The 12,814-nt window shown below is 44.5% G+C and overlaps 1 protein-coding gene across 4 annotated transcripts in view; it reads right to left on the minus strand.

The window, feature by feature from the left end:
• Positions 1-12,814, minus strand: part of FOXK2 (forkhead box K2) — an 86,316-nt gene that overhangs the window by 24,575 nt on the left and 48,927 nt on the right. For 3 of the 4 annotated variants that reach the window (XM_089901489.1, XM_089901487.1, XM_022589221.3), the window contains exons 5-8: positions 7,872-8,065; positions 6,881-7,056; positions 5,446-5,742; positions 5,015-5,224 (exon numbers count right to left, since the gene is read on the minus strand). In XM_089901489.1, the coding sequence (XP_089757615.1) occupies positions 5,015-5,224; positions 5,446-5,742; positions 6,881-7,056; positions 7,872-8,065 (877 nt within the window). Of the gene's footprint in view, positions 1-2,864; positions 2,999-5,014; positions 5,225-5,445; positions 5,743-6,880; positions 7,057-7,871; positions 8,066-12,814 lie in introns of those variants that run through there. The other variant, XM_089901488.1, reaches the window with a different exon arrangement.

Genomic DNA, 12,814 nt, shown 5'->3' on the forward strand with positions numbered 1-12,814 from the left:
CTGAATGGAAGAAAATATCTGCAAATCATATACAGGTATCCCCCCACGCCCCCCTTTGCAAAAGTTCCCTTATGCCACTTCACTTTTATGAAAGACCTACGTTAGTACCCATTTTTGATAATGGAAAGAAATCTGAAGAGGATTTTCACTTTTATGGAGAAAGGCAAAAAGCAAAAATAGCGTTTACCATGTGTTTTGCAGCGAGCCATTGGAGAGGCAGCAGCAGCCTGAGCAGTGAGTGACATCGCCAAGTTCCTCCCCAGGAACCATACTCCATCTCAGCATCAAGCCGCCAGAGCTCTGAACTGTGTCTCTGAGTGTCTGTGCTCTACCTTGACTCATTTTGTGCATCTGTTAGGTTTCACAGGAACCCTCTACTTTGGATAGCAGGGGAAACCTGTATCTGATCAGGACCTAGTATCCAGAATATATAAAGAGCTCCTATAACTCAACAACAAACAACCCAATTTAGAAAAAAAGTCTAAGGATTTAGACATTTCTTCAAAGACGCTATACAAATAACCAACAAGCACATGAAAAGATGCTCAACACCATTAGTCATGGAGAAAATGCAAATCAAAACCACAATTAAGAGTAAGATGGCCATGATCAAAAAAAAGGAGAAAATACCAAGTGAGAATGTGGACAAATCAGAACCTTTGCACATCATTGAGGATGGAATTGAAAATTGTTGTGGCTGCTGAGGAAAAGTTTGGTGGCTACTCAATAAATTAACAGAGAATTACCATACAACCCAGTAATTTCACTCCTAGGTATACACCCAGAAGAAATGAAAACAAGGACTCAAACCAATACGTATATGAATGTCATAGCAGCAATATTCCCAACAGCCAGAAGGTGGAAACCACCAAAATGCCCATCAACTGATGAATGAATAAACAAAATGGAAACATATTCAGCTAAGGAATGATGTACATATGCTACAACATGGATGAACTTCAAAACATTGTGCTAAGAGGCCAGCTAAGAAGAGCCACAATTCATACGATTCCATTCACAGGAAATATCCAGTACAGGTAAATCCACAGAGATGTAAAGTACATTAGTGGTTACCAGGGACTGAGGTAAGTGGGGAATGGGGAGTAACTGCTTAATGAGTGTGAGATTTCCTTTTGGGGTGATGAAAATGCTTTTCAACTAGTTAGAGGTGATGGCTTCAAAATACTGTGAATGTACTTAATGCCACTGAAGCACATACTTTAAAATGGTAAACTTTATATTATGTGTATTTTATTGAATACCACAATTAAAAAAAAATACAGATGATTTGAACCCTAAGGAGACACTGGGTATAAAAGAATTATTGTTGGGACTTCCCTGGTGGCACAGTGGTTAAGAATCCGCCTGCCAATGCAGGGGACATGGGTTTGAGCCCAGGTCCGGGAAGATCCCACATGTCGCGGAGCAACTAAGCCCGTGCGCCACAACTACTGAAACTGCACTCTAGAGCCCACAAGCCACAACTGCTAAGCCCGCGTGCCACAACTACTGCAGCCCGTGTGCCTAGAGCCTGTGCTCTGCAACAAAGAGTAGCCCCCACTCCCACAACTAGAGAAAGCCCGTGCACAGCAACGAAGACCCAACGCAGCCAAAGAATTACTGTTTATTTTTAAAACTATAACAATGGTATTGTGCTTATATACTAAAAGGGAGTCCTTATCTTTAGAGACGCATGCCAAAACAGGGAATGACATGTCTGGATCTGGGTGGGAGCAGATGGGACGGGTGAGGAATATGGAACAAGGCTGGCTGTGAATTAATTTTCAGAAAGTTTGTCATTTTCCGTAATAAAAATTTAAAATACCAAAGCTTCTGATTTTCAAAATTCATTAGTACTAGGCACTGCTTCCCTTTCTTGAGAGTGACTTTCAAGGGTAAGGGAGGTCACAGCTGGGTCATACAGCATCCACATCACACCCGACAGCAGTTTTCAAAAAAAACCACCATCAGAGTCTCCACTTGCCCATGGAATCTTTTTAAAAGCTGATCTGCCACCTCCTCCCTCCTCCCCTTTCTCAACAGCCTCTCTCTCACCCACTCAACTGGGGTGCTTTTGGGGATGCAAATGTCAAGATGGAGCATGAAACAAAGGAAGAGTGGAACACTGGCACTGTGGACCTGACTTACTACTGACTAGACATCAAATCCTCTTCTAGACCAAGTGGTTTCTAAGTAAAAGGTTGAGACTAAATTCAAGGAGAACCAATAAAATTTCCCACTAACAGATAATTCCCACTAAAAGATGACTAAAACTGGAAGGAGTTTTAGCATTTCTTCTACCCTTCCTTCTTCTGAGTGGGAACAAGGTTTCTCAGGGCTGACCCAGCACTTTGCCTACTGCTCCCAGCAGTGATTGTCAATATAATACAATAATTGTGTGGTTTTCTTTAAAGCCCAGATATATTGAAAAATGCATCTTTAATACTACCTATCTATCTAGCTGTGCCATGCGGCTTGCAGGATCTTAGTTCCCTGACCAGGGATTGAACCCGGGTCCATGGTAGTGAAAGCGTGCAGAGTCCTAACCACTGGACCACCAGGGAATTCCCAAATAAAATTTTTAAAGAATTATAAGTTTGGTTTTGATCAATTCTATAGTTATAACAATTGATAAGTGAATCCTTATAGTCACAGACAATTAAATCTTTAGTATTTCTCCATTTTATTATTGCAAAGAAAAGATGTACTCAGTAAATGACATTTAAGCATAAAGTATGTGGCACTAGCACAAAATCTGTGGGGGACATGAGATTGAGCCACGAGGATTGGTGAGCCTGCTTGTCTGTGTGCTGATATGTGGGTGAGAAGGGGCATCAAATCAGAGCAGTATTCAGAGCCAGGAGCACGTTTAAAAGAATAAGTTTTATTTTAAAACATCAGTATTGGGAATTCCCTGGTGGTCCAGTGGTTAGGACTCCGCACTTTCACTGCTGAGGGCTCAGGTTCAATCCTGGTTGGGGAACTAAGATCCTGGAAGCTGTGCAGTGCAGCCAAAAATAAAAATTAAAAAAAATATTTTAAAATAAAACATCAGTATTTTCAATAGTGGAAAATTTAATTCCTTGCTTATTAAATTTATAAAGAAAAATTTTAGACACCAATTTAAATATGTGAAAGGGATACACAGTTTCTCAAACTCTTTAGACAGGTGGCCATAAAAGGGCCCTGACCTGCACAGCAGTTCTCAGAAGGTCTGGAACATGTGGGAAATGTACATTCTTGGGTCCCAGGCCAGACCTGCTCAGTTGGGGACTGTGGGAGGGAGGCCTTGAGTGATTCTAAGGCACATGGTATCTGGGAATCAACAGCCTACACCATGGCTTAAGACAGGGAAGAATGGCTCTGACCAGAAATAGACTGTCCACCTCTTGACACCACCTGCTCACAGCCACACACAGGGCCACCAGGTTTGCCACATCTGGACCACCTGTAACAACCAGGTTATTCATGAAGAAAAGAAGAATGAGGCCTGAAAAACTCTTAAGTTACTTAGGAGACACCGGGCTTGAGGAAGAAAGCATTTTAAATGGGCAACTGGTTGCAAACTTCTCAATTTATCCACAAGTGGCATGTTACCTATTACTTAAAAACAAAAAACTCTCAGTGGTTAGTCTTCCCTAGAAAAGGTTGCAGATATTATTCGTCCATTAAATTTGGGGAGGAGCAAGGGGGAAGCGGAATCACATGAGGTGTCTGTCCCAGGTCTCTGTCCCTTCATAGCTCAGTAAGGAAGGATTCAGAGGTCAACACTATTAAGCCTTCTGTTCCCCACCCTCTTTCCAAGAAACCTTCTCTGAGCACAGAGAGCTACTTTGAGCCAGTAGCTTCTGATTCTACTGCTTGGAGTCCTGTAGTTGAATCACGACAGCCCACGTGTGTGGACAGCAAGCACACTCCACATGCCTGGGTGAAGACTCACTGCAAAGACGTCTGAACACCAGTTCCAAGGAGCCCAAACTCCTGAGCTGACTTAACAGCCAGCTGGACTCCTACCCTTCACACTGCTCCACGGGACTGGGTGGAAGAAGGTTCTCTGTCCTCTGGTTTAAAAGCCAAGCTCCCTTAGGCTCGTCCATGTCAGAACATCCGTGGGAGCTATGTGCACGGGGCTCCAGAGGGCTTTCAGAGCAAAGAGAACAGGAGACCAGCATTCTCCCCTTCCACCATCAGATACTCTCAAGCACACCCCTGCCCCAGGGGAGGGCACCACCATTGGACAGATCAGCTGGGACAGCCCCCAGGTTGCTTCTAGGCCACACCCAGATGTCTACAAAAGGTGGGAGTATTTTCATCTCTCTAGATAAGTTAAGTCCCCTACATACAAACCTTCAAGTTGCAAACTTTCAAGATGCAAATGTGCATTCCATCTATGTCAGGCGTGGGTGAAACTGCAGCTTGCCCTCCGTCTCCTATTGCTGACGATCCTTCAGCTCTACCACCTCCCACCTCCTCTCCCTCCTCCAGTCAGTAACGTTTCTTGCCTGTTCACTCCATGCCAGCCCCTGTGTGCCAGCTGTTGTACTGGTACTACTGTACTTTTCAAGGTACTGCGCTGTAAGATTTAAAATTTTTTTGTGTTTTTTAAAATATATTTGTGTGGAAACTATTATAAACCTATTACAGTACAGTACAACATAGCCGATTGTGTTAGTTGGGTGCCTATGCTAACTGCTGGACTTACGAGCAAAATGGACTTAAGAACGCGCTCTTGGAATGGAACTTGTTCATATGTAGGGGACTTACTATATTTAGAAATGCTTCTCTCTTCAGATGGCTCCTCCAATGGGAATCACATGGGAGCCAATTCCCACAGCCAATTCCCTGGTATCCTATAGCACTATTCAGTTTCCTATAGTTTAGAAATGCAAACATTTCTTCTGACAAAAAACTTGTAACAGAAGGAAAACCTTGAACACCACACTTCATAAAAGGACAGCAGAGGACCTTTGCTCAAGTTGTTAGCACCCAGTAACCCACGGAGGACACTGCTTACCATTATTCACCTGGCCGTGGACGGCGGCGGGGATTGGCACCACGTGAGTCCCGTTTTGTGTTACAGTTTTTATTGGAAGCTGGTGCTGACCTAGAGGTGCCTGCTGCACTATGGTGACCGTCTGGACAGGGGTGGTCTGTGGCGTCTGAATGATCCGGCCAGCGGCACCTAGTGTGGCATGGCTAATCGCAGGAATAGGTTCTACTTTCACTAAATTCAAAGAAAAGGAAAAGAGAAAACATGACACCAACTAATATTACTGGGTAGCTTACAAGAATCTCACTAGTTTGAAGTACAACAAACCAGGCGGCGAGCAGCCCTGCTCCAGCACAACATTACATAACATGTTAGCAAGGGGGTCAGGATGAATGAGGCTGGCGGGTTTCTAAGAGCTTGAAAAGCTGCCCGAAGTGACTGCTTCCGCTGCTCACCTTTTACTTCTCTGTGGTCTCCATTCTCTTGTGGCTCTGCCTTAGGGGGGGCCAGCACGGCCGCCTGAGTGACCACGGCCTGTCCTGCGACGGTGTACGTGTTTGCCGGGGCCAGTCCGGCCACGCTGGTGACAGACACCGCTGGGATCTGGTGGACGACGTGAACCGTCTGCACGACGGGCTGCTGGGAGGTCGAGGTGGTCACAGGGGCGGCGACAGTGTAGGTAACAGGCTTGATCGTCGGTGGCAGTGGTCGCTGCACGGCGATTAAGACGGGCTGACTAGACAGAGGTGAGCCTACCAAGGACAGGAGTGGGGGTGAGGCTCAAACATCCCAAACCAACTAACTACAACCCCTTACTAGCAACATGCAGACTGATTTAAGAAAACAGGACATGGCCCCTTTCGCCTGGTAATAATAAAGTCATTCATGATGAAAGAAATGACATATTTAATGGGGATATTTAATGTATATCTAACTGCTAAAATGGCAATCTCTGCTTTGTTCACATTTCTTTTCTTTTTTTTTGGCTGCACCATGCAGTACGCAGTACTCCCTGACCAGGGATCGAACCCGGGCCCCCTGCAGTGGAAGCATGGAGTCTTAACCACTGGACCACCAGGGAAGTGCCTGTTCAGATTTCTTACAACACCTCTTCCCACAGTTCTCTCATCATGAAAAAGAAAACCTCAACACAGGATATGGGAAGAAGCTGCCCAATGAAGCGTGAAGGAGGGGGCCATGTTCCCCAAGATCAAAGTCTCCATCTTATGATGGGTGCAGAGGAGCAGGAAGTGTGGAGACAGAGCTGGCAGCCAGCAGCTCTGCCAGTCTCTGTTCTTTCTGATTTGGGCGTTTGGACTCCAGCAACAGGAATGGGGGCTGGCAGGGGGGGTGTTGCCAGCACAGCCAGGAATTCCAATATACCAAAATGCACATTTTGCCAACCAACTAGGAACCATAACAGAATTACTTTGGACACATTTTCACACTATTTTTTTTTTTAATCCCCCAGGGCACATATTTTTATTCTACATTGCGACTTTATAAGTACACTGAGAAATGCTCACCTATTCATTAAATAGACATTTTTTTTGCTGCTAATGTCTACTTCGTCTAATTTATGCTATTTCTTTACGAGGGGAATCTTTCTCATAGATTTTTGAATGATGAAGCAACTAAGAAACGGGTTAATTCTAAAATTTTTCAGGCACCTACACACAGAGTCATAAAAGTTGACTGATTTTTTTTTTTTAACACAGTGCAATTAATTTTTCAGAGCCTATAAAATAACATTCAGGTACTATGCAGAAAGTATCAGGCACAAGGTGCAAAGGATCCAAGGCCTCTTGCTATTTCTTCTCTGATGAGACTGGCTCACATGCTCATCTGACCCACCCCTCTCCCACCACACTTGCCCTCTGCACATCTCACCTGGTGCACTCTGGGCAAACCGTGCCTCCTGGATGACAGCGAGTTTGGGCTGTGAGGCACCAGGCTCGGGCTCCAGAGGGGCTGGTGAACCTTCCCTCGACAGGCTCTCAGGGGTCTGGGCGCCACTGGAGTGAGCAGACAGCACTCCAGCATGATTGGGAGAGGCTGGGGCACTTCTGTATGACCAAAAGAAGACAGTGGATTTTTACAGGTAAAGCACTCATAAAGCTGCCTTGTTTTAATAGGCGTATTTTGCAAAAACAAAGATGTCATTTGTCTTCTGCCAACCAACTACAGTTCCTTAAGTCTTACTTTAGGTGTGATGCCTGTGACCTGAGATGGACACTTAGCGAGGCTGGCATGGCTGTGACAGAGCCACTGTATGCAGGGCGCCGCTGCTCCACACCCAGCACAGGCTGCACAGCATGGGGCGGGACTGGTTGCTTCCCTAAGCAGCTCCCATCCACAGCCAGGCAGCAGGAGGCAGCAGCGAGCGAGCCGGCTGGGGCTCAAGACTTAACATTACAGTCATTTCTTTTTTTTGTTTAAAAACAGAAATCTACTAATGGAGCTAAAAATATGGCTTTTAAAATCAGGCAATTAACACTGTATAAACCAATCTTGAGTTTAAGCTGCTAAGATGTAGCTTTAAAGAGCTTTTCACATCCAAGAAAAAGGAAAAAACATGATTCATCAACGTGGCATCGTGCTATTGCCGACTCATCGTATTGACACTATGCATTCAACGCAGCAGCAGTGTTACACAGGAACGAAGTTTAAGTAAAACTTTATAATCTGAATTGTTTCAGACCACTAGAAACAAAAATACATGGGTGGCAGCCAACATTTTTTTTTTCCAAATCCCCAACCCAACATTTAACCATAATGCATTTGGTAATTCCTTCATTTTCAAAAGGAAAATTTACCAATACATCAAAGGTAAATTTACTGACCATTAAATGAGGTCTTTTTGTTTGTCTTTTTTCCTTACCTAGAGGAGAGCGGTCCCAGAGGGGTTCTAAAGCAAGGCACGCCCCTAGGCCGTCTTTTCCTAAAAGCCTGCTCTATTAATTTGCTTTCAGAGGCAGGGTCTATCCTCCAGAATGAGCCTTTGCCTGGTTCTTCCTGGGAACGTGGTACTTTGATGAAATAACGATTCAGAGAGAGATTGTGGCGAATTGAATTCTATGAAACATAAAAAAATACGTAGAATTCATATATTTCTTTGCTGAGAAATAAAAATGTGCCCCAGTTTTAGTGCCCTGCAAAGGTCCTGCAGCTCTGTGCTGGAAGGAACCGGCCCTCCCCAAAGTGAAGGAGGAGCTGCGGGGTGTGACTACTCAGAGGCTGCGACGTGGCTTCTACAGAGGAAAAGACACAAGGACACAGGGCACTGTGAACAGCATGGCAGGATGGGCACCAGGAGGCAAGGAAGGGAACTGGGGAATGGGGAAGGGGTGAGAAATCTACACCACACAGAAAGAGGCTATTTCCAACAGGAAAAACGTCAACTTCCACCTTTTTACCAGGTAGGAAATCAAGGGCTATCACTGTGACCTCTCCCTGTTTGGAGACGGACAGCGCTGAGATCCACTATTCCTTTAAAATACTTTTTTGAGCACAAAATTAGCTTATAGAAACTGTCACAGCCTTTAAAATGAATTAATCCAGCATAAGGTATTTGGCAAACCAGCAAAGAAAAAATGAGCCAAAGTTTGAGAAATATTATTGACACCATCTTCCCGTAAAAGAACTTCTATATACTTTGATTCTCAAAATAATATTGTGAGGCACATTGAGAAAATTTTTCTCAATTCCTAAGTCCATTCTTCTATTACAAAAAGCTCAGCTCACAGTTTACACGTGATTTGAGGACAGCTCCCTGATGCACCGAAATCTGAGATCTACGAAAGGTCAGGAAAAGCTGGATGGAAGTCCTGCATTCAGATCCTTTCGGCATTTACATTAATGCTTAAATTTAAAATTAATAAAGTTTCAACCCAAACTAAAATTCTGGCTATCCAAAAATCATTTCTAAGTTCTCCAACTAACTTTCTAATAGAACTGCTAGTCACGACCTGAAATTCTGAATTCCCAGAGGTGGCTCAGAAATCAAAACATGTCAAATACTACTTTACAACCAATCTAAGGGACTATTCAAGAACCAGACCAGTCACAGGCCATGACGAACCACCAATGCCCATGGATGTCAGTCACCTCATTGGCAACATGAAGCGACAGGCTAAGCTATGTCTGTGATTTGTGAGATTGTTTAGAAGTAGATGTAGTATATTAGATTTAGAATATATGCATAACCACAGATGCTTGCTATGACGTTTTATCATAGGGTTTGGCTGATAACCAACCAACACCCACCAATCCCTCCAGAAAATCGAATCTGTTATTGGTGGCCCCATCAAGACAGAGAAGGCAATCCTTCCCCATCTGCATTCAGACCTTTCGAGTGTGGAGTAGAAGGCAGATTCTAAGAAAAAACACTGAGAAAAGCCAGCCCAGATCATGACACTGGAGGACACTCTCACTGTGAACTGTGGGTGAGGGTCCTGAGTTCCTGACTGCACCATGGGAGGCCGGCACCCAGATGGGAGCTCAGAAGTGACCACTAAGGCACAGTGCTAGGTGACATGTGACAAGGGAGGTGCCGAGCCTCAAGTGAAGGCTGGAACTGCACTGACTGAGGTGAAGTAGGTTCACATGCATGTTGTTAGGAGGAGAAAGGGAGGTCAGCACAGTGGGAATCTGGAGGCAGGAAGTGCTACTTCAGGGGAGTGGGCACTAGGATTTCTACCCACTGACAAAGGTCAGGACCAGGATCAGCAATACAGCTGCTCCGTTAACCCTCACACCACAGACAAACTGTACAGTTAAGTCCTTAGGTCAGGGAGTTGCTATTTCCTGTTCTGAAAATGTAACAGAACCCAGTCTGCACCATCAAAAGAGAGTCTAACTTCCTCTGCGCTCTGACAACAATCTCACAGACAAATGAGCCCAATTACTGGTCACCTGTGATTCTCCAGCCAACAAGACTCTAGAAAACATGAAGAGGTAAATAAGAGATATTTAATGTATACACAGATAGAATAAATAATTGTATTTCTAAGGTAATTTAAGGCCTTTGTAATTTGATCAAACCAAGCTATATACATTTAAACCACACTGATTAAATTCCAGTGACTCAAGTTATTTTAAAGTATTCAGAGAGAAGGCAGGTTATTATTTAAAACTAAATACGAAGAAAAGGATCTGCAATACTGTGCACATTCTCTTTCCCCCAAATTCTCCCCAGTAGGGGCTGCTTCCCAGAACCCAACTGACAAAGGGGAAAGGCGCAGAGCTGATCACTCGTGCCTGCTCTGTGCTGTCCTCCCTGAGCACCTCCAGCCTTCCTGCCCATAACCTACACTTCTCATGGGCAGTTTGTGTCTGTTAGTCCCACTCAGCACTGAGCATTTGCCAGTGTGTATTCAGCATAGTAAGGACTTGTAAAGAAATTTAAGGGAAGGACCTTCCAGAGGAGAGTCCAGGGTGCGGGTGAGCACAAGTCACTCCCTCTACTTTCAGAAACCAGCTTTGGTCCTTTCAGAGGCCAAGAGCTCCAGAATTCTCAAACTTTTCAGTCACAACAAATACCTCAATTCTGAGCAGGGTAAAATTATAAGTCATAACAAAGTAAAACATTTTGGCATAAGTATGCAACCAAAAGAGATGCCATCTTTCCAGCTAGTGTTACTCAGACCATCTTGCTTTATACTCAAATTTGCTCCGGATTAATCAAAAAGTTTTGGCATGGGTAGACTGCAAAATACCAAAAGTAAGTCTGAAAGGAGCCATGGATTTCCATTAAGTGCTCAGAATTGGCATGGTGGGAAGTGTCCACAGGCGTCATCTTAGGAACTGAGGCAGAGCAAGGGGCTCAATCACCGGGACCTGAGCTCCGAGAAGCATGGCACTGCCATCTCCCCTGCCCCACTGGGGAGGGCAGGATGCAGTCTGCAAATCCACACTTGAAAAATGGGCTGTTTTGGTTGACAGTTATTTGTGGTTTTTTTCTCAAAAGAAAAAGGATATGGGTCTTTTATGAAACAAGGTTGCAAAATAGAAAGCTTTTTGTTTTCAGCCAGGAGAGAGGGAATGGGAATGAGCCTTCTGTGTAGAGTCTGTAAGTGCAGTCCCTGAGGATGGGCAGCTCAGAGAGTCCCATGACAGAAAAGGACACATGCGGGCATGCTGGGGAGAGCAAGGACTGCTGAGGACAGGAATTTGAGTGCATATCCATGAATTAAAGGAGGGCTGGAGCAAGAGAGCCCTTTCTCGCTAAAATAGCTGGAGCAGGAGGTGTGAAATGTCCCAGGAACAGCCTTACACAGGCAAGAGGCGCAGTCACCCTTACGAACCTTTATCTGGACAGAAAAGAAGATGTTTCAATAAAAACAAGCGTTAATGACAGTTCAGTAAAGAGGGTGTTTATAACTCTCAGTTCTAAGTGGGCTGTGAAGTCACTTCAGGAGCCAGCAGCAATCAGAGTACTCAGGGGTCACCTCTGCAGGCCTCGCCTCTCTGTGATCACGGCCCCTCCTGACTGACTCACTCCCCAGGACCCCGAGGCCAGGAGGAGGTCGCCCTTCAGCCTCCAGCCTTCTTTAGCAAGAAAACCCTGTGATGCACGGAATCAGTTCTCTCGTAAATGGATGCTACAAAGCACAGGGAAATACGACCAGAAGGGAAACACACCACTGAAAGTCTGGCCAGGCTTTTCAGAAACACTCACTCCCATTACAACCCAGCTCACTGGCATTTCAAATCATCAGAATTCTACACACAGCTCCTGGACAGGACTGTGTGACAGATCTCACCTGCCTGTGCCCAGGGAGCTGTGTGACATGGACATGGATATAGACTGTCGCCTGCTTCCACTTCTTTTGTTTTTCATTTTCTTTGAAGCACAAGCTCACTGTTACAGATTAAAATACGGTAAGTACTGCTGGGACCTAATTGTACATCATCTTAAGAGAACTGCCAGGTAGCTGGATACGGAAGTGTTCTCCCGAGCCACTGTTTCCCTCATGGCCAACTAAGAAATGCCACCTTGCTGTGAACAGGAAGGCGGGCAGGGCACAGATGCTCCAAGCCAGGAGGATAGGCTAGGTCTCATTTTGTACCTTTAGTCTTTACACGACTAAAGACCCCTTACAGAGGAAATAGTCAGGATTTGGCTGGAACACTTTTTTATTACAACATGTTTATACATCTGCAGGTAGAAGAAAAAAGTTTTTACCTTCCGTTAAACAGAATGGCTTACCCCCCTACCCCGCCCACATCACTTGATTATGGTTATGGTTCAACACATGCATTTTTCAAAGGATCATTTACTCATTAAGCCTCAAAGGAATTCTGTAGCCATTCCTGGTTACTTAATAAATTCAAAATATGTAAATGTATGTTTCTTCTCTCTTTTGTGATGCTTTTACTATTCCATACTTCAAACTTACCCTTTCCCATACTGTCTGAATTAGTGAGGTCCTGCTAAACACCTAGTAAATGGCCACACATAACACATAACACAGACACGCAGAACAAGGGAAAACATACACAATGTAGAGGTTTAAAAATTAAACTAAATGAAAAAGCCAAACAATGGAAATACTATGCACCAATTTCAAAGTGTCCTCTGAGGAGGCCTGGATTCACAGACAGCCTAGGAATAGGCTGGAAGTACAGGTAGACAACTGAAACAGGGCAGTGCTGTGTTCATCTGTTTTGTACACTGGCCAACTGGAAGAGGTTATCTTTTGAAGAAAGGGTTCCTCAGTAAAACAGTTTGAAAACCATCTCTGTGCAAACTTCAAAAAGCTACATATGTCAGCAGACGTATAGCTAAGGAAGACAGAAGAATGCCAAAGTAAATGGATGGAC

This window comes from Delphinapterus leucas, chromosome 19 (genome assembly GCF_059928025.1).
Source record: "Delphinapterus leucas isolate spDelLeu-1000000601 "Yukka" chromosome 19, BTC_Dleu_Yukka2, whole genome shotgun sequence".
In the NCBI taxonomy this organism is placed as follows: domain Eukaryota; kingdom Metazoa; phylum Chordata; class Mammalia; order Artiodactyla; family Monodontidae; genus Delphinapterus; species Delphinapterus leucas.